This window comes from Cygnus olor, chromosome 7 (assembly GCF_009769625.2).
Source record: "Cygnus olor isolate bCygOlo1 chromosome 7, bCygOlo1.pri.v2, whole genome shotgun sequence".
Classification (NCBI taxonomy): Eukaryota; Metazoa; Chordata; class Aves; order Anseriformes; family Anatidae; genus Cygnus; species Cygnus olor.
In genome coordinates, this window is record NC_049175.1 from 5,399,344 (window position 1) to 5,420,536 (window position 21,193).

The 21,193-nt window shown below is 40.6% G+C and overlaps 1 protein-coding gene across 6 annotated transcripts in view; it reads left to right on the forward strand.

Moving 5' to 3' along the window:
- TSPAN14 (tetraspanin 14) overlaps positions 1-21,193 on the forward strand; it is a 40,049-nt gene that overhangs the window by 4,946 nt on the left and 13,910 nt on the right. For all 6 annotated transcript variants that reach the window (XM_040563026.1, XM_040563023.1, XM_040563025.1 and 3 more), the window contains 2 exons: positions 9,965-10,062; positions 17,721-17,771. In XM_040563026.1, the coding sequence (XP_040418960.1) occupies positions 9,982-10,062; positions 17,721-17,771 (132 nt within the window). In that variant the 5' untranslated portion in view covers positions 9,965-9,981. The remainder of the gene's footprint in view (positions 1-9,964; positions 10,063-17,720; positions 17,772-21,193) is intronic.

Consider the following 21,193-nt stretch of genomic DNA (forward strand, 5'->3'; position numbering starts at 1 on the left):
GGACAAATGGGAAGGGAAGGTGTCTTTAGTGCTTTTTTTTTTTTTTTCCTCTGGGCTGCTTGTGTAAGCAGCAATGCTGTCAGCATGTTAAGATGGCAGTTTCCTGTGTTCTTACTTTTTTTTTTTTCCCCTAGAGGTATCTGTTTTCTCCTTTGATTAAAGGCCCAGGTGAGGCTGTTGTGTCTCACTTCTGCACCTTCTCACTGTGCTGGTGTCTTTGCCATTTGCTGCTTGCAGAGAACAAAGTCTGTGCGTGACAGAGCGCCGACAGCATGGCTGCGTAGCCTCTGCTGCCGTGATCTCTGCTACACCATGTTGTTCTTGGCGAGCCCCTCACGAGGTGCAGAGCTTGTTTTTCCTCCTTCCCCTGGGGAGGACCCGAGCCTTCCAGCAAACAATTGACGGTTTCTCATGACCCTGTGCGAGCACTGGCTACTGGGGGAAGGGCTGGAGCATTTCAAGCCCTGGCTTAGCAGCCTGGAGCAGCTTTGGTCTTTCTTCTTTCTCCTTGCCTTGTGGTAGCATGTGCAGGGTGCTATGCAAACCTATCTGCCACATCTCCTGAAGCATTTGCTTCTTTGGGCTGAGCAATGTGGTCTCCTGAAGAGCTGGCAGTGGTTAGGCTGACAAGGTGTTTGAATGTTGTTTTGTCACTTCTCTAATATTTTCCTGTGTTGCGTGGTAGAGGTTCGCATGCTAGTCCTGTTCTGAAAGTCACACAAGTGCCTTTCTTTCCCAGAAAGTCAGTTGGTAGGCAGAACAATTACTGTACCGTTGTTGAGCTGTCTGCGTGGCCACAAAGAGCTATTTTTTCCTGTGCTCCCCAAGCCTGTGATCATCCTGGTCGGCACCTAAAAACAAGGTTCTCCTAAGTGTGGGCTGAGCGCAGCTTGTGTGCCATGCGGGGAGGGCAATGACAGTCAGTGACTTCGCGTGAATGGGCTGCAAACGCAGGTAGGGTGGATCCCATGGTGCTGGGAGGCTGTGTGTTAGGAGTGCGTGTTCCTCCTGGATTTGAAAGCGGGAGTACTGTTACTTATGGGGGGTGGGAAGGGAGAAAAATTGAGTCTTCAGTCGCTTCAGCTCCACATCATGTCTCTGATGTGGACGCAGCATTGCTTAAGCAGAACAAATGGTGAGTGTAACTAGTATCACATAAATAGGTGTGTTCACTTCTCTGCAAGCTCATTGCTTTTTGAGATCTTGTTTAAATTGTTAAAATATATAGGAACATTCAGTATAAAGGCTAAGAATATGATGCAGACATGAACAGACTGCATGTTATACCCAAAGCAAGGCATACTTTTAGGAATAAAAAAAATTATATGCTAGTCATTCCTTTAGTGTGTATTACTATAATCAGTCTCCTGTTTTTCTCTGCGGGGGAGGAAAAAAAAAAAAAAAGAAAATGAAGGGATATCCTTTTTGGCTGAAATGTAACAGGAGACTAGAACAAGTGGCATTCCTGAAGTGGAGGAAAGCCACAATATGTCTAAAAGTGTAGGATGTTGTCCTCTGAAGAAAGAGCAGATGTCAGCAAAGCAAGTTGGCAGCTTCCTGTCTTTTCCGAGTTGTGACTTATGATATAAAGTGGTACAGCAAGTGGAGGACCCGTTTTGTTCTTGAAGCCCTGTGGTCTGTATGGAGGTATGAGGTATGGGAAGGAGCAGGCGGTGTCTGTGGAATATGTTCTACTGTAGGATAACTAAAGAAAATTATTCCCCATGCTGGCAGTTTTGGCTCCTCAACGAAAATGCTTGCTTTGCAAGACTCCAAAACCTTCTGTTGCAAGGGAAAAAAAAATCAAATTATATGGTTGTTTTAATTTGAGACTGAGTTTTGCCCCGCTACTGTTAATGTTATAGGGAGTGGATATGTGTCTGCACTCAGAAGAGGTGGGAGAAAGCAGCTGAGGGGTTTTGGTCTGCTAAAGTTGTTCTGGCTACTTGTTCTGACAGGCTTTGCTCCCTGAAGTGAATAAACTCCTGGTCAGAATGAGTGACACACTTGTGTGTTTCCCAACATCTGAGCTTTCTGTGAAGTGAAAAAGGCAACCATAGCTTGTGGTTTGTTTCTAAATGCTAAAGTTACAACACGTAGGCAACCTTCTGTTCTGGTGAAACTGTAATAGTTTTTTTTTTTTTTTATTTCTTGGGAATGAAAGATTATTCCAAACACTTCCAAGGGGTTAATGAGCCATTCATTGAGCTGTGGTAAGTGTCTAGTGTTGATTTAATTTTTCCTAGTAATCAGTCTGAGTTTTAACTTATGGGAACATGGATTATTCCATAGCGCTTTAGAAAATAAGGTCAGTGAAGCCTAAATCTTATACTCTTGTTGTTGTTTGCAATCCTCAAATATTAATAGAGGGCCTGACAGCTTATGAAAAGATCCTTCACTTTCTCCTGCCCGTGTTCAGAAAATCACTGACTTTTGGACTCATTTTACTTGTGATGTTTCTTTCTCTTCCAGCTTCCCCTGCTGTCTCTTGCTTTAAGTCAGCATACAGAATACACGCTTTATGTGCAGTCAGCTACTCTGAGCAGATTGCTCCTCAGCAAGGTCAGAGGTGCCACTGTAGTTGGTGTTCCTTGTCAAGGGCTGCTGCACATTGGAGCAGACAGTTTCTATCTGTTCACTTACTACTGTAGCAAACCTGAAGTCAGCAGAGCAGAAATACCATAAACCTGGTAAAATTCAGTACATGGCTGAGTTGAGTTGTACCTCTGTCTCCTCAGTGTCAGTAGGTGAAAATATTTGCAGATTGAATTTTCATAGTCAATGCTTGTGTTCTGTCGTGGTGTTCTCATTCTGACTAGGGCTTAGTTTTTGGTAATGAAAAACTGCGAAATTTCTGGAGCTGGTTTTGTGTGTGTGTGTGGCTTGTTTTTTTAGAATTACTAGTAGCTTTTGTAGCTAAGTGGGAATAAAGATCTGACTAGTGTGTAAGCAGGACCAGCTGACTGTATCTTTTGGTAGCTTCTGTGTGAAGAGTTGTGAGAAGTGATTGTTGTAAGTGCTCTTGTCCTCTGTTCGTGGTCTTTGATTGCTGCAAGAGTGACTGCTAATTCTGTGTGCCCTCTTCAAGTCTTCCTTTCCTGTATTTTTGTTAGGTTAAGAAAATAAGTAGATCTAATATCCTGTGAGTAATAGCTTGAATGGCTTCTTGAATTGCAGTTGTGCAATGCAGTGCTTTTATGCCGAAGATTTGGTGGCTTTTTAGTCAAATGGGCAGTTTGGAAGAGGTTATCAGATTATATTCCTTAATGCTCGTGTATATTTTCAGAATTCAAGGTGTCTATTCTGAATGTCAGTCTGAGTTCAGAGTACTTTCACATGGTATTTCTGATTCAACTTGTCCACATAAAAGTAGCTGGTTTCGCCATAAGCAGGTGCATAATGTCAGTGGTCTGTAGAGCTTCTGTGGGGCTCTTCTGAATTGCTGCTGCTTTGTTTTGGGTTTGGGAACACTGATAGCTGTTCCTTACAAGTTTTCCTAAGTTGCAGTTTGTGCTGCAGTGAATAAAGCCTGGTCACTGAAAGCTGAAGCTCTTCCCATCTTAGAGGGGATTGGGTCAGTTCTGAGGATTGTTGTGTAGAGTTTGTGCTGGAACAAGTTGGGCCAGAAATATTCTTCAAACAGTGTGAGGACTTTGACCCTCCAGCATACTACAGAAGTAAGAGCCCCAAAAGATGATATTTTGAGAAATCTGTTTGGCTTTGGTCGTATTTTCCATTAACTTCAAAGATTTGTTTCTGGCCATTATTTCTCTAGTAAGAGAAGGATAACCTATTAGCCATGTCTGCCTTGCATAATGAGTCTTTCAGGTTAAAAAAAAATTTAAAAAAACCTTTTTACTGAATAGTCTTCAGGTTTCTTCTAAGAATGAGCAGATGTTTCTCTGCTCTTTTGGATTGCAGTGGAAATAAATATACTATACCCTTATATACCCTTGCTCCTTAAGAGAAGTGTGTATTCCTTTAGAGGCCCTTGTAAGAGTTCCTCGGAAACAAAATTACTAAATGAAGATGACGCAGCCTTGCAGAGTTCCTGAATCATCAGAAGTGCTGCTATCTCCCATTCCAGAGACAGATTAGCATGTGTAAGAGCTGTAAATCCAGTCAGGTTTTCTTCTTTTTGTTCCCCAAACTCAGTCCTTACGCATGAAGACTTGACACCCAGCACCTGATACTGTACTGATCATTATGACTTGCTGTGGTCAGTTTCTCTGGAAAGAGCAGTCTGTAGGTGCTTCCTGGTTGTGCCCTTTTCAGAAAGGCCCAAAGAAAGTCTGAGCTGCTCCTGGTCAGGGATGTGTCTGTCTTTCCACTTCACTCACAAGCATGCACGCCAACAAACAAACAACCCAACCACAAAAAACTATTAAGTGAGCACCTCCAAAAGAATGATGCTTATTTTTAATAACAGTGACCTGAATGAATGAAGTAATGTTTTTGTTAGGGAGTTGGTGTTGATGGTGTAGTGGAGTTAAGCAGGCACACCTAAAGAAGCAATAGGCCAACGTGCATCTCTTGCTATATTGTAAAAAAATTCTTCCCACTCCTCTGTGTGCTGTGCTTGCGGTGGTGTCCATTTCCTTCACCAGGTTCATGTGGACCCAGTACTTTGTATTGGTGGATGATGGATTGGGGAGGGAACGACCAGCAGCTTACAAAACTAATTTTTTTTTCTGCTGTCTCACTTCTGTACGGTGTCCCCCAGCTTCATCCATTTCCATGTGTTAGCCTTGTGTTGTGTTGTCTGTGATGCTGGCGTAGAAAGCATTTCAGTGGTACTGAATTTCCTTGAGCACACTCGGGAGCTGGCAGTGCTTCTGGCCTCCCAGCCTTGTCCTCATGCTGCCACCTGACTGCGTCCACTGCTGGTGCCCGTGTGACTCTGGCAAGGTGGGTTGGGAGGCTCAACTCTGCTTTCTTATCATGTTTGATAAAATTGCGGGGTTGACTTGCTGAGTGATTCGCTGTGTGACTGTCCCCTTCTGCTGAGTAGGATGACGAATGGCTGTGGATTGTAGGATGGGGCAGGGAAGGAGGTATTGGTGCGGTGGCAGCACTGGCTTTAACTGGAACATGAGCGTGGCTTAGGTCTGCGTGGTAAAGCTATAATGCCTCCTGAGGTTCAAAAGAGTTTGTGGACCTAGACTTAGACATGCACATTAGTGTTCCAGTTGTTCCTGTTCTAGATTGGTATCTTTGAGGATTTCCTTGCATATCCAGAAGAGATTGTTTAATATGTCACAGCTTTGTTTTGTAAGGATTAAAATCTATAGACTGTGAGTGTCACTGCTATAGCATTTGGAAAGTAAGAGTGGAAGAGTGGGTGTAGAAATGCTTTTGAAATGGCAGCATTCACTTGATGAACAACAACTTCTTTTCCTTGTTAAAGCTGTAAACAAAGTTATAAATTCTACCAAAGCAGCTGTGCTCTATATTTAATTTTTAGAAATTCCTGTTGCCATGAGTGGGTGATAACTGCCAGCTGAGACAAAGTGCCTTGCTTTGTCAGAAGTGCAGTAGAGAAAGTGACTAGTCAGTGCTGCCTACGGACTGCCTGAAGCTTCCAAGTTTGTAGTATCACTAACCATAGTTATGTAGCATGTGATGCAAAGTACATGAAGTATGGAGGTAGCAGATTTTTATCTGTTAACAGATGCTTCCTACACTAGGAAACACAACCATTTTTAGTATAAACATGGGAAAGGTGGCTGTGTGGCTTTGAGTGGGTTGTTTGGCCTCTTTATTTGTAGGGTTGGGGGAAAAAACAGTCAAACATACCTACACTTCAGATGTCGCATGCCAGAATGTCACTCCCACATCAGTAGTGACCATACTTCTCCATATAGCATTTGGTGGTCTGTCAAGAAGAACCAAAAGGCTCTGGATGCGGATAAACAAAAGCAGTAAGTCAAATCTGCTCTCAATATAGGTATTTCAGGAGGAAACATCTGTCTCAGGAACCACGTGCTGTTGTAGGACAGCTTCTTGCAACAAAGAACCCATGCTGGTTGTACAGGACCCCCGCCATTTTAGAGCATTAAGAAAATAAAGAGCAAATAAAAAATCACTTTCCTTTTTCATCCTGTGACAGTCCTGTGATGGGTATGGCTGGGGTGCCTCCCCAGTTGTATGGGGAAATGCAGATAGATGTGTTACAAGTTGTTGGTCAGAGTGATGACTTAAGCAGGCAACAGTGCTTATCAGTAAGGACACTTCTGACGCTTCTGGTGCGGAGTTTCTCTGCAGCTGGGACTCGATGCAAGTTTGTGTCAAAGAGGGCAACCTAACAGAAAGTAAGACTTCAGACTGCGCTTGTATTTTGGTTCCTGAATTACTGTGCTTGCCTTTCTGTTTCAGGTCGTACTTTCAGGCTCTTAGTCTGTGTAGCTGAACCCCATTTTTAAGGAATGTAGTGATGTGAGGCACTTTGGTGTGTCCTGTATGCTGTGTGATACGTGCTGGGGCAAACGGAGACTTGAACACGGCTCAGATTAGTGAGGTTCTGCTGCTGTGTCCTAGCATCTTCTCTTCTCCCTCTCTTCCCCAGATTTATCACACTTGCTGACTTGTTCAAGTGTACGAACCTAGATTGTTAAAATATGAGTTGCCATTTAGAGCTAGAGACGTAGCTATGTACTTACTCTAAGGGAATGAAAGCTGGGAAAATCAACTGTTTGGTCCTTCTCTAGTGTTCTCTCAGTAGCACGCTTAGAAAAGCATGTTAGGAAAGTTGTGTCCAAACAAGTTTTCTTTGCAATGTTTTGTAATTGTAAGATGCATAAATACTGTCTGTGAAGCTGGATGGGGTGAAAATGTCAGTAACTGAAGTTGAAGTAGGGCATGAGGAAATGGAACTGTCTAGATCTTAAGAATGTGTGTTGCAAAACTCAGCTTATGTGTGTGACCGGGTTACATTTAGAGAAGTAATTTCCAGTTACTGCCCATACTGCCATAAAGTAACACTTCCATTATTAAAGTACAAAGGTTGTGTGTGTTAGCTGGCGTCTCTTTCTAGTTGTTGGGTTTTTGTTATAAATAAGCCGTGACCATAAAAACTAGTAATAGGATGAGATTTTGGACAGCAGAACTTGTCAGTATTTGCTTAAAACTGAGTGGGATTCAACTTTTGTAGTATGGAAATAAGCTAAGGTTCTAACAGTGAATTTTCATACTCTAGCCTGAGAAATTTTGCAGGTATTGTTTATGTAAGAATGTGCAATATGTCCTTTAATCTTTCTGCTGTTTCTCTGTAACCAGCTTAGTAGTTCATTGTGCACATTCAGTCTCTTTATTAGAGCTCTTCACGACAAAAAATGTTTTAGTTCTTATTTAAACTCAGTTTTATTCCATCTCATATGGAGGTTTCTCAACTTCTTATAGTAGCTTTTAAGCAAGCTTTCTTCACTAGTCCTCCAATTTAAAAGGCTACATCAAGTAGTCTTGTACATAATGATATAAAAACATGGTGATACCAAAATTCTCTTCCTCATCTGTATTTGTGCTTCTTTTTTTAACAGTAACAAATTGATAAGCTTTTGAGGATGTTGCTGTTAATTACCCTGAGAATCCATGGAGGCTCTGAGAGAGTGGATAAAATATTTCACAGCTACTGTGAACCCGGTATTGATTTAGGGAGAGGTAGGAATTGGGATTCAGCAGTACCAGTTTCATCTTAAGGAAGGGTGAAAAAGTACTGATGCAGAACCTGTACAGCTTTCTCAAGACAGCCCTCCTGTCATAACAATAGGATTTTAAGTCTGTGAACATTACTTATCTGTGCTGTACCACATGCTGGCTCTTTGAGCTCTTGCTTCTCTCCGGTGAGGTTGTCAGGCAGTCATCCCGACTGCTGGACAAGGGCTCCTCTGCCCAGCGCAATGCACTTCTGGTAGTGTGCATATTTCTGCATTCATGTGACGTTCGTTTCAACCAAGAGAACTTTTGTGCCTTAACCAAAGTGTTTCAAACTTGGAGTTTTCTATGAAAGGGGGAGCAGAGAGTATTTTGTTGCTGAAGGGTCTTTCAAGATGCTGTCTAGAATTGCCTGTGGATAATGTGTCTAAAACAACCTGCATAGGTATCATAATCTTAAAGTTTACTTAGGTGATGTATGGCTTTATTATATATAAATTAATCAATTTCCAGTCAAGTGGATCGGTGTAACTAGTATAACACCTGCCAATTTTCAGTAGGATCTGAAAATTTATGTACATGCAGCTGTTTTGGCTTGGAAAAAGCAGAAATTGTCCACAAATCTTTCAGTCTTACTTGCTGTACTAGGTCACCTGACTTTCCAGTTATTTTTTTTCCCTGTAACTTTGTAAAAGTATGGAGTGTTTACTGAAATGTTCTCTTTAGATTTTCTGCACTGTTTCTGCATTTCTGATAACTATTTCCTGGTTAGGCCGCCAAGAAACTTTCTGGTTGGTGTTAAAAAAGAAGGCGAACATGTCTGGATCATGCAAGGACTTGGTTTGATTGCAGGTGGAAGCCAAGCCTGGGACAGGGAGAACTCTGGAAGGAAAATCAAAGTCTACCTGGGATCCCTGTGCATAGTTTCCTGGGCGGAAGATGTCTGTCATGTGTCCTATCTGTGTATGTGTGGCTTTAGCTTCAGGGAACAGCTTAAGGCAAGATTTGAAATGCCTGTCATGGGATTTCAAAAACAAGTTCTTCCGAGATGATGCTGATAGTAGTTATTCATAGTTGTCCTGGAAAACGATCAGTAGTGTACTTACAATAAAGAACTTACTTTAGCTTCTTTTGAATGGGATTCTCAAAGCTGACTGGTATTCGTTTTTCTCCCTGCTCTTTTGGTGGGATTTTTTTTTTTTTTACACCCAGTTACAGATTGCTTTCTAAAAGAAATGTATTTGCCTTCCTATAACTGTGGATGCAGTGGTGATCTGCAGCTAACCATTCCATGGCACTTTTTCAGACTTTGCTAGGTAGGCTTAGTTTTTGCATGCTGTCTGTGGATGCCCAGGTCAGCATAGTCCTTGAAGTCTGTTTCTTAGTGATGAGGTGTTTGGAAAATTCTCTCTGGTTGCTTCTGTTGCAGGCGTTTCCTAAATGTCTTATGGGAGGAAAACATTTGTCTCAAGTGCACGGAGGATTGAAATCTGGAGCTGCTGCATGAGGTCTGTTGTAGGCAGCGCTTGTTGTGTGGTCAGTTCTCTGAAACTTGGCTGGGTGGGTGAGTGCTTTGTCTTTCCAAGCTTTCATCTTAAGAGCTTGTCCTCTGTTTTTCTATACATGGCATTTCTGCAGAAGTGGGTTAGCTACAATACAAAAAGCTTTATTTAGTTCTCTGAAATGTTTGAGCAACAATTGCAGTTGAACCTTATCTCTCTCACGCATATAACAAAACATGAAAACAGAACTCGGCAGAGCAAATCAACTGTCTGATGGTGTGGCTTCTGTTCTTAAGAATAAAACCTCTCGTGGTGTACTGTTTTGATAAAGAAACATTAAAATACGGAAAGGAATACAACTCCCTGTTGCATTTAGCAGCATAGACACTGAAGTTTTCCAGGTAACCACTTGTAACAGATTGCTAGCTCTTTGGGGTGTTGGATGTAAAATCCATAGGGTGTGTTTAGACTTTTTGCGAAAGTCCAGGCAGCTATCTGTGTAAATACAATGGCTTTGAGGGAGTGAGAAAGCTGATGCGGATCTTAGGGTAGTTATGTAGCCAGTTTCCTTTTTGGGTGTCCCTCCCTGTTACCATGTTAGTGCATTTAAAGAAGATAAAGTTATTAAGCAATAAATACTTAAAAGGAGTTTGGGGTAAGCAAAAGTTTGTGAGTTGACTTTGAACATACTTCCAAGTGGCATGTGGTACAGGTTACTATAGTCCTTTCTTAACAGAGTGAAAGATCTGGAAAAAATCCTTTGTTCTTAAAATCTTTGACTGATTCTTTTAATTTTTTTCTCTTCTATGCAGGCGCTGTGTTATAGAAGATGCACTATTACCGATATTCTAATGCAGAGGTCAGCTGTTGGTACAAATACCTGCTCTTCAGCTATAACATTGTCTTCTGGGTGAGTACAAAATATAGAAACTGAAATAGTTTGGGAGTACCTCAATTTCATTAATTTCCTGCACTTCCATTCAAGAACTGTCTAAAATATTTAACTGAAACCAGGAAGCTGATCTATAGTGTATGTCCCTGGTGTTCTGAAGTTGCAGAAGCAACTGTACAAAAGTACCCATGTACAAAAGTCATTATTATTGAAAATGATATGGATACTAATTTCTCAGTCTTCCTTCTCTCCTACCATTGGACTGAAGTTAAATGAGTGAAGCAGAGAAAATTGTCTTTTTTATGCAGAAGGGAAAGATCTGCTTTAAGGATTTGTCAAAAGAAAGTAGTCTCTGCTGTTGATGACAAGGCCTCTGTCTTTTGGATGATGGAGGCCATTAAATACTGGTTGTGTGTTTGGGCAAAGGTTAAATCTGTCTTTAAGTGCACTTAAGTGGCATGTTAGGTTGCTTCCCTTTTTAAAATAAGTGTCTTCAAATATATCTCTTCAGATCTTCTTTGATCTTTGTGTTGGAGTGGTGCAGCTATAAGTACAGTGTGCAGAAGAGGAGGAAGGAGTTGCCGGTCATTAACCCATTTCTGGGGCATTAGAATGTAATCAGGATCTTGAAGGTTATGCTTCCAGGACAACAAAACTGTCTGATGCCATCTTTAAATACTTGATTAGGGACTAGCTTGCCTCTGTTTGTTTACTGTTAATTCAAAGAATGCAAAATCAGGTGTGTGGATTTAGATGAGTATGATGGTCAAGATGACCAAAACACCTACCTTAGGAAAGGCAGCTGTTCAAATATCAGTATATAGCCTTGCATTAGAAATAGTATTCTCTGAGGGGTGGTGAAGGCAAAGGTACTGATCAGTTAAACCTTTAAATTCTTTTCAGAATGTGTAGGTCAGGTATTAGGAGATCACACCTGAAGTAATGGAAGCTGAAGTCATGGTAAGGCATAGGTAGTCACGATGAAGTGCAGATACAAGGACTTTGCCCAATGCTAGCAGCTTGGGTTAATGTTTTCATTCAGAGCTGAAATGCTTGTATAGTCCGGATAGTCTCCTCTAAATACTTCTATTTTTTTCAAAGCCAGAAGGGTCAGATAGTAAGAATCAAATAATGGTATGTGATTGAAACATCTTGTTTAAATTGAGTAAAAATTGATTCTTTTCATCCTGACTTGTCTGAGGTCAGTACTTGTGCTAGAGCAGACTATATAAATTCTGATTTTTTTGTCACTGTTCATCAAACCACCGCATCTTCCTAGACCCTAAAATTAAAGATCTAGATAGTTACTACTAAATCTGTCTGTATTAACTTCAGAGGAAAAAGTCTGAATGTAAGCTACAGACAACAGAATCTTGTTCATACTTGTCAATAATGACTCGGTGGTTTGCTTGATTAACCCACAAAGTTCTGGTAAACTGGATTAGCGTTTTTGTGCATTTTTGGCTGCTTTGGTAGTATAAAAAGAATGAGCCTTTTTGAAAGACGCATATGTGATGGGCAAAACTCTGAATTAATTTAGAATCATAGAAAAGTCTAGTTTGAATGGATCTTCTGGAGATCATCTGACTCAGTCTTCTGTTCAAAGCAAGATCCTTAGCATAGGGGATCACTGCTCAAAGAGGAAAGCCAGGAATCTTGTGAGCTTCTTACTCATGAATTTTCTGCTGTCTTTAGTCAGCCTAATAAAAATGTTAGAGGGATAGGTTAATTCTGAGACTGAAATGTCTGGATGCTGTTGGAAACCACAGAACTCTGCTACTGTCATAACTTGCTTACTAGTGCACTGTTTTAACGTGATACTGGAGCATTAAGCCCTTAGGGGCTTGTGTGGCTAACAGGGCAGAAAAGAGGTGTGTGGTGTTACTTGTCCACAGTATTGCCATAGAGCAAATGTTTGAACATAAGCAATATTTTTTCCCATATCATTTGAGTATTTTTATGATAGCTTCAGGTGTCATAACTTAAGTCCTCATGCCACCAGCTCTGTCCTTATTTTACTGTTTTTATATAGTACAACTCCCATGTATCTGTAGCAGAATGCTGTATGAGAAATAGTATTTGGCTGTGTTCTTTGAAGTTCTGATTTTCAGAGAAACCACTTCGTTACTGAATGGATGCTCTTATACAGATAGTGTGAGAGATGTGAGAAATGGACAGATTAGTTTTTGTTGTCCCTGAATGTATTAAGATTGTGCTAGACCTCTTCCTTTCTAGCAAATAAATAATGAAGTAATGTTTGGGTAAACAGTCTTTGAAGAGCTAAAATTATTTTGTCTTTATTGGGAATGCTATCAGTCATTTGTCTCTGCTTTTTTGCAGGAATTCATTTTTTCATTTCCTAAGAAGTTCTCAAGTTTTCGAATATTGATTGTATTCTCTTAAAATTAATGATAAAATTCCAAGGATTTTTCTTTTCCATAGAGAATCTTTTTAAGAGATGCACAAAAGTTGAGAACTTGAAATACAGTTTGTGGGTTTCCATTGATTTTTTTTTTTTCTGGAAGAATTGTTTTTCTGCAGGTATTAGTAGTCTTGGTAGCTTGCTCAATGAATGGTCTAAAGCTTCTGCTGAAAAGTTATCGTCAGGCTGACCTGGTAAATTGTGTAACTACAACTCTTTTGGTAAGTGCAGCAAGTGTGGCAGCTGTAGTTGTAGAACAGGCTATGTAAAAACATTGAGTGGGAGCGTAGACACTCTTATAAGCAAGTGCATGAATCTGAGCTGATGCAGTAGTTCAAGAGTCTATGACATCAAGCTGGTTGAGATGACTAGTTTAACAATGTATTTAATTGGACAAATCAGTGCTGTGTAGAACAAAGTAAATAAGCTTCTGTGTGCCTTAAAAGACCTGAGTGGGCTAAAAGAAAAAAATCAGAAGGGAAATGTAACTGTACATTAAAACCAGCATTTAAGGAGGCAGTGCTATTCTTGATCAAGATTTTTTGATTTGCAGGACAGGTACATGGGCACTCATGGGTAAACTGCTCAAATCTGCTTGCTGGAATGAAAGATGTGAATGCTCCATCAGGTGGGCTGTTAAAGTTGCATGCTGTGGTTGCAGCACAGCTGCACTGGATCAGGTGCGCAGCTGGGCCCAGGAGCCCTGCTGAATCTAGTGCCTCAGGCTGGGGCTGAAAGAGGTGGTCCAGCTTTTCCTCTGGCAGATGGTTTGTTACTACAAACTGGAGTTGGATTTGGAAATTGATCCCAAATTCAGCTTTTTGGCCACGTTATTTTTAAATCCTGTCAGTTCCATGTGAGTTTTTTTTTCCCAGAATGAGGGTGGCCACTCTAATGGGCGTGAGAGATGACACCTCGGCCACATGGACAGCCTTTTTGTCCATTTAAGTTGTTATCAGAGGTATGATGCTAGCTCACCAGTGTCTCAACTCGTAACAGTTTATTCATGAACCAGATAATCTGCATGTAAATATAGATAAATTGCATTTGTTTTTCTGTTGTGCTTGCTAAAGATGCAGTACCTCTGCCTTCCCTGTTGTAGCTCAAAATAAAAGTGAACTTGGTGAACTTTAAAATATATGGTGTCTTAGTTTACAGAATACGTAGGCTTTTCAGTGGGTGATTGTTTTTCTTCGGTTTGTCATGTTTCAAATTCATTTCATGTAGATGAGAGTAGAAAAACACCAAACTTAAAGGGGGCAAATATGATTCTGTTACAGTATTGTAATAATGGCAAGGTCACAGCTTTGTCATCCTGTAGAAATCTGTATTTGAAAGTGTGTGTTTTTCTTCCATATGGACAACTTGAGAGTAGAGCCTTAGTTCTGCTGGTCTCGAGTTGTGTCTGACTGGCTTCCAGAATCATTTCTCTATGCTTTGTGCTTTGGTTTCCCTTCTAAGAAAGGGAGTGGAGGTCATAGGGAGGCTTGGTCTTGGACATGAGTTTAATGTGCAGTTCCTTTGTTTTCTTGTCTTTTAAGCATGCTAATAAGATCCAACTTCTCCAAATACACTCCTTTGAGTAGTGTTGAGGCAGGATTGCAACCATTAGGATAGCCCTGCAGTGGATGCTCAGAAGTTTTGGTCAAACCACCCTATTGCATGCAGCAAGGCCAGACCTCCTGCTGAGCTTCAAAGCTGCTTTTGGCGCCCCCCTTCTTCCCCCCCAAGTAGCTTCATTTGGGGTAATGAAATTAAAAGATTGCAGCGCTGTAAAAGAGGAAGGGCCTGGTTCTGGCACCTTGCTGTGCTGAGTCATTCTGCAAGGCGAGCCTGAGTTGTGCTGTGGGAGCTCAGAGGAGTCAGCGGGGCGGGTGGGGCCCTGCCTTGTGCAGTGCTGCTCTGAGCCTTTGGCTTTTGCTTTAGAAGGTCTCTGGAGTAAAAGGAAGTGCCTTAGTTGCTTTTCTGTCTGCAGCTGAAGTCTCTTTGGGGCAGCCCAAGGATTACACTTTGGCCAGGATGTGGCTATTTGAGTGAAGGATTATATGTGGTTTTGTCTTCTGAAGCCTTTTTAGGCTAGTGTAAACTCATTGTCCCTCTAATGAATTGAGGGGGGAGAGTGAAATAGGTTTCAGTTGCTGTCATCTTGATTTTATCTTCTAATTCTCTGTAGCTTTGTTTCTGGTTCTTAGGGGTTTTGGGTGGGGGGGAAAAGGTTTTCACTCCTACTATAGGAGACTTGTAGTGGCCTTGCACTGAACGTGAAGATGATGGGCAAAAAAAAATCTCTTGAAATTATTTTCCAGAGTTTAAGCTTATTTTTGAAAAGTAAGAGAACAACTAAGCTACTATCAGGCTTTCTTGGCTTTTGCAGTTTATGTTGTATTTCAGGAACACCTAAAACAGCAGGGTTGTGCCAGGAAGAGGAAAGAATCCACCATCAGGTGGTTTCCTGACCCCAAGAGGAAAAGTCTGGAAAGAGACAAGGATAGGAAGGAAGGAAGGGCTGTAGGCTGCAGATCAGTCCGGTGTGGGTGGAGCTACGATGTCAAATACTATTTGCCAGGGGCTGGAGAAAGTGTTTTTCTTAAGAGTAACGTTTTGTGTGTGCTGAAACTGAATTCAATGGGAATACATTCCCATAACTTCTAATTGGACCTTGAAACAGGCTGACACAGTTTGTGTGCAAGGGTCCTACTGCTGGAGCTGTGTTCAGATACAACCTCGATAGGAGAAACAAACCAGATGCTAAGTTCTCTGTTTGTAGGTGATCCTCATAGCATAGTTGAAGGAATTCAAAGGGTGCTTGGGAACAGGTAGCGTTTAAGCTAAGTGGTTGTCTGTCTGGTGCCCGGGATCTGGCGTCAGTATTCTACCTGTTGTGAGCAGAGCTTAAAGCTCAATGCGGTGTGTTCATGCTGTGGATTTTTCAGTTCTAAAGCAGGAAATGATCAAATGCTGGCTGCTAGTTTAGTTTCCTGTTAAAAGGGGTACAGTCAAGTTGCTTTGTGTATGTTTCTATCCAACCTTTTATGCATCATATCTCATAAGTAACTCAACGACACAAGTGAGTTGGGTAGTCTAGTCATTTTTCTTGCTTAAAAGTTATTCAGATCCTAGTGAAAGGCAAACTTCTACATGCTTCTCTTTTGAACTAGCTGGCTTGCTCACTCTCCCCCGGGAACACTTTAAGTTAGCATTGCTACTTCTCAGCTGCCTGATCTCCCATTCATGTGGCCAGCTCAGTGAGCTGATGAAGGTTAAAACTCTTCTTTCAGTTCAAGCTGGATCCGTTCCCTGGTCTGCCCCACAGCAGTCACTTGAATGCCTCCTTGTGCAAGAGTAGCAGAGAGGATGTCTTCCTTGGGCTAATTCTCTGTAGAGTTCCATATTGAGTATACTTGATTGCGCTAACTTTTTTGTTGCCATGATCTCTTACAACAGTTTTCAGTGAGATACTTTAAGTACCTTGCACATGGTACTTAAAGCAAAGAAATCTCACTTGGGTAAATAACCACTGTTTTACAAAGACAACCTATTTGCAAGTAAGTAATCTCACCTATAAATATGGAAGCTGGTGTCTTTGTTCCTTCAGCAAAAATGTCATACTTGACTGTTCTTTGCTAAAGGAACTTTTTGTACTTTGGCTGCTTCCGGTGAGAATTCTGAATCGCTTATATCTTAGTTGGATTGAGTTTTAGATTTACCCGTGTTAATTCTGTGAGACCAAGCTTATATTTCTGCTGATAAACTCAGTTTCACTTGCAGCTAGTTTGCATGGGTGCTCACAGAAATAATTCTGCAAAAATAGTGTTTTGTGAAACTGAACACTCTATAAAAAGAAAAGAGAGCAATGTTTGTATTGAAATGAGAATGAAGCATGCTAGTGAAAATGTACTTGATAAGAATCCATTCCAGTTTATTTAGGAGGGTAATTATTATGAAAGACAGCCGGTCTGAAGAGGACACTTACGAAGCAACATCTGGAAATGTAACTTACTTAGCACTGCTTTGCCTAGTTGTAACTCTTCCTGCCTATTAGTTGTGGGTTTGGTTTGTTCATCTGTGTGCTTAAGCGCCACCATATGGCTTACTGCATGTACAGACAGAGTTGTCTCATCATTTGAGTAATTTTTACAGAATGGCATGGATGATGACACGTGTAGCCCTCCTGGCTTTCTTTTTCCCCACCTCCTGATGGAGCGCTCAGAGAAGCTTCATTTACCCCGAATGCAGTTTAGAGGCAGCAGACAGTGAACCCAGCAGCACTTCAAACCTACACATGTTTTGTTGTGTGAGGGGAGGAGGGTCCCATTTTTTGCTTCTTGCTTGTGCTACAGGAAACTGCTTATAATGCACATTCAGTTCATGGGAGGTACTGCCTTTCCTAGCAGAAAGGATCCCCTTTTCAGGATGTTGTAAAGGGATTTACTTGTCATGCTCATGTAGGCTTGGTTGGTGTGTGTGGGGGGCGGGGGGGAGTAACCTCAGTTGTTCATATGGTTACAGTGGACTTGATACATGGGTGTTTCAAGCCAGAATGCCATTTTAAGTAATAGATTGGGTGGAGGGTGATGATGGCCCTCAGTGTGTAGAGGTCATTTTAGCTTGATTACTGAAATTGGATATTAAAAACAAACTGCCTGAGAATGGAGAAATGGAATACAAGATTAGGACAAGGTTCTCATTTAATTTGGATGAATATAATTCTGAAGTATTTATTATGCAAGTGTGTGAATTGGTGTGGAGTTTGTGTATTATGCATTAGATTTGCTGCTTATTGAAAGTAAGTGAATTGACCATTGCTTCAGTTTAATTCAAAAGGGCTCAAACAAGGCAAAAAGATGAGAAATTGTATGTAATTAGGGAAGAGTCTAATCTGAGTCTTGACACCGAAGTTATGAAAAGTTAAGCATGCCTACTGTCTGGGAGTGGTACTATAACATGGCTAAATACAGAATGACCTCAAAGTGCGTTAAATATTTTGGAATCTAATGTATCCCTCTCAAATAATCATGAATAATCAAATTAAAATACTGTCAAAAAGTAGTTCGTACAATGCAGGAATTTTATAGAAGAAAAGCATTCTAGGTTTTCTTTCTAAGAGCGACTCATGTGGAAGAATGTCCCATTACTATTATCTGGGATTGCAGACAATATTTATTCTACTTGAGCAACAGTGCTACTGGCTAAGTTTGAGAATGTTTTCTCACTGATTAGATCTAATGTTCTTTTTTTTTTTTTTTTGCTTTAGCTAGCTGGTGTGGCGTTCCTTGCAGCTGGACTTTGGGCATGGAGTGAAAAGGTAAGGGTAAATATGAAGCAACGAGAACTAAATGTAGCATCAGAGCTCAGGACCATGTTCAGATGATCTAAACTGAAGTTAGTTGGAGTTTCATTTTTGCCCATGATTGGGTATTAAGCTGTGTCCTGAATGTTTAGACCTCTTTGTAGACTTGTAAGAGTAGAGTTGAAGAGAACTAAAGATTTTAATCTTTATGAATAATCTTTATGAATAGTCTTTATGGAATAGTTCTCTCTTGAAAACATGTTTTCTAAAGTACGCTTATCTCCCCACCTCCTTTTATTCGAAATGAATAGTGTTTGAAAGGAATGTAAAAGTTTTATTTATATAAAAAATTAGAACGCATCTCTGGGATCATATTTCTGAAGTATTTCCATCTTAAGTCCATCTGTTATCTTTTACTTTACTCCCTGTGGAGTTGCAGAAGTGATTGTATGACCATGTAGAGGAACAAAATTGGGGAACACAGTCCAGCCAAGTAACGCTTATTTTGGTAAGGTTTCTTTCAGCTGAAGAACTTCCTCAGTCAGAGGAAGTCTGCAGGCATGTACCTACTGAACTCTAATCTCACAAGAGAAGAGGCAGTGTAGGCACGGAAGTGAATGGATCACCCCATTGTTACGAATGTAAAAGCATGGCTTTGTAACTGCATGCAGTAGGGAAAAAGTGACAATGACTGGAAGACTTAATCTGCATTTTAATTAACAGAAGAGGGCAGATGCCCTCACTGAGTTGTGCTGCTGAGTAGGTACGCTTCCATTACCAATGTAGTGTAACATTGCCTTACAGCGCTTGTATAGAGAAACTGTCCACATATAGTGAGGTTCTGGGATTTCCCCACTTTTTGGAAGTTCAAGTTTTATGATGATTTTAATGCCGAGGCATTTATTCTCCTCCTCTCTCCCAGCATGTATGCACACATCCTCACAGCTATATCACTGATACATAATAAGCAGACTAACTCCATGCACAAATGCGTTTACGTCCTATTCTGTTATAAAGGGATTTTGTTTCCAATCCTTTATGGAAGGCGTTTTACAGAAGGTGTCAAACTTGTCTTCAGTTTGTATTCTCATGTTCCTACAATCTCCTCTGTACAAACTCTTCTGTGGAGAAGCGCATATGATATCTGGGATTGGAAGTGACTAGCTCCATTTGCCAAATGTCCTTTATGGTACGCTAACATTAGTAATGCTTTTACTTTCAGTAAAATTGTTGACTTTTCCTGTTTTTTCTTAAATTTTGCCTGAACTGTTTCTGTTGTCTGTTCTGTTTTGTAAATAAGTGCTTGAAAGCTTTTCCTGTGGTTTTAAACTTCTGAATGGCTCATGAAATCGGTATGTTATTTTTCATGCCAGTTTTCATTGTGGACACTCATATTAGTGCCACAAAGTCATAGTCTTTGTATGTGCCTGTGTGGATCTGTGTGTTTGCAGATAAGTCTCAGTGAACAATAGATGGGAAGTAGAAGAAAAACATTCCAGACGCTGTGCTGCAGTGGTAAACCCAAAGATAAACTAAAGGTGGTGGGAGAATTTTAAACATCCTGTCTCTTAGTGCAGCATGAAGTACATTGGGTCCCTTTAACTGCTTTGTTCATTCTTTTGTCATCTTTTCCAGTATGACTACCATTCAGATTAATTTGTGTTCTTTTTTTCTGGATGTAAGTCCTGTGTATATCTCTGAGCTGATAATATATCAAAAGAAGAATGGTGTTTCGTGTCAAGTGTTGAAAGTAACTTAAGAAAAACAAGTTACCCACCCTGATTTGCATTATCTGTTTGCTGATGAGTCTAATACAGTCTCTTAAGTTTTTTGATCTAATTGGCCTATTCTTATGATCTTTACATGTGCTTTGCTATTCCAAACAGTCATGTAAAAGTTGCTGCACAAAATTAGGTCTACACAATAAAAACTGGATCAACGTTCATACCGTGTCCAAGAAGTATTGCAAAAATCATTAAGAGGAAATGAGTGTCACTGCAATAAACTGCTAATAAAATCAAAATAACACAGCCATCATGTCTGAAAGTTTTTTTCAATAAAACCATTTCAAGAAGGACACAAAGGAATATATGGGGAACTGGAGATGAGTCAGCCTGACTTCATTCCAGCAAATTCATGACTGATAACAAAGGGAAAGGGAGCAGTCTGCTGGAAAGCAGGGCTGTTGCTTAGAGGGACTTTGAGAGCCTGGAAAAATGAGTTGATGGAAACTTTGTGAAAGTTTATTTTTTCACTTTCATTTTTTTTTAAATCGCATGCCTGGGGTGGAGTAATCTCATGCATTAGTATAGGCTGGGTGGGGGCTCACTGCCTGGAAGGCAGTTCTGTGAGGAGGAAACCTTGGGCTGCTCATTAAGTTGATGCTCATTAAGTTGAGTATCAGTCAGCAGCCTGCCTTCGTATCAAAGGAGGCCATCTGCATGCTGGGCTGTATTAGCACTGATGTGGACAGTGACCGAGGGAGGAGACTTCCAACAGCACTTGTTACTCTGGGGACTGCAACTGAAATACCACGTCCACTTTTGGAAAAGACCCACCTGCTACAGTGGAGCCTAACGCAACTTATTCTATGATTATAGGTTACTTATTCTTTCGTCTGCTGATCTCTGTGCATCTGTACACATGTAAACTATTTAAAGGTATGCTCATAGCTTGTGTTGCAAGTCAGTGACAGTGTTATGGTGACAATCAATGTCCAACTAATGTAAGCGTAAGAAAAATCAACTGTCCTTGTTGGATGTTTCATAACTTCTGTACTAATGTACCTCAAGACTAACTGTTTTGGCATCTTTTAGTGGGCTGTATTAAAGTTTTTTCAAGGCAATCAATATTTGCCCTCTGATGTATTTCAATTGAGATGGAGGTATATAGCACTTACAAACATGAAAAGAAATGGAAAACAAAGCATGTACAATTGAACTCCTAATTCACTGTTAAAAATGACTGAGAAGACTTAAAGACTGTTTTATTTTTTGATTTTCTTGATACTGACCTCAGCAAGTGGGCTTTATTTCTGTATGCCTTAGTTTCCTGCCCCTGTTGAGTTGCACACATTTAGAATGAGCACTGCATGAGAAAAGAACCTGTAAGAAATCTAGATGTTATTGGGAAGGGTGGTCTGTTCTGCAAAGGGCTTTATAAGTACCAATTTTTGCAACCTCTCGCTTGTTGCACTAGTACCAGATGTCACTTCTAATGAAAATTGATGTGTTATTGTTTAATATACAAAATTCAGCCCTGGAATTTCTTTGGAAAAAAGGCAATTCAGCTCTACTTCCGATGTCTTATTTCAAGTAAATCAAGGTAGGAATAACAGCCTTGTGGTCAGGGGAGAAGGGGAGGCTGAACTACCTGCTTATTGAAAGAATTTACTTTTTCCTTGAAAATAAATAATTCCACAAGTTCAGTTCTTTGGC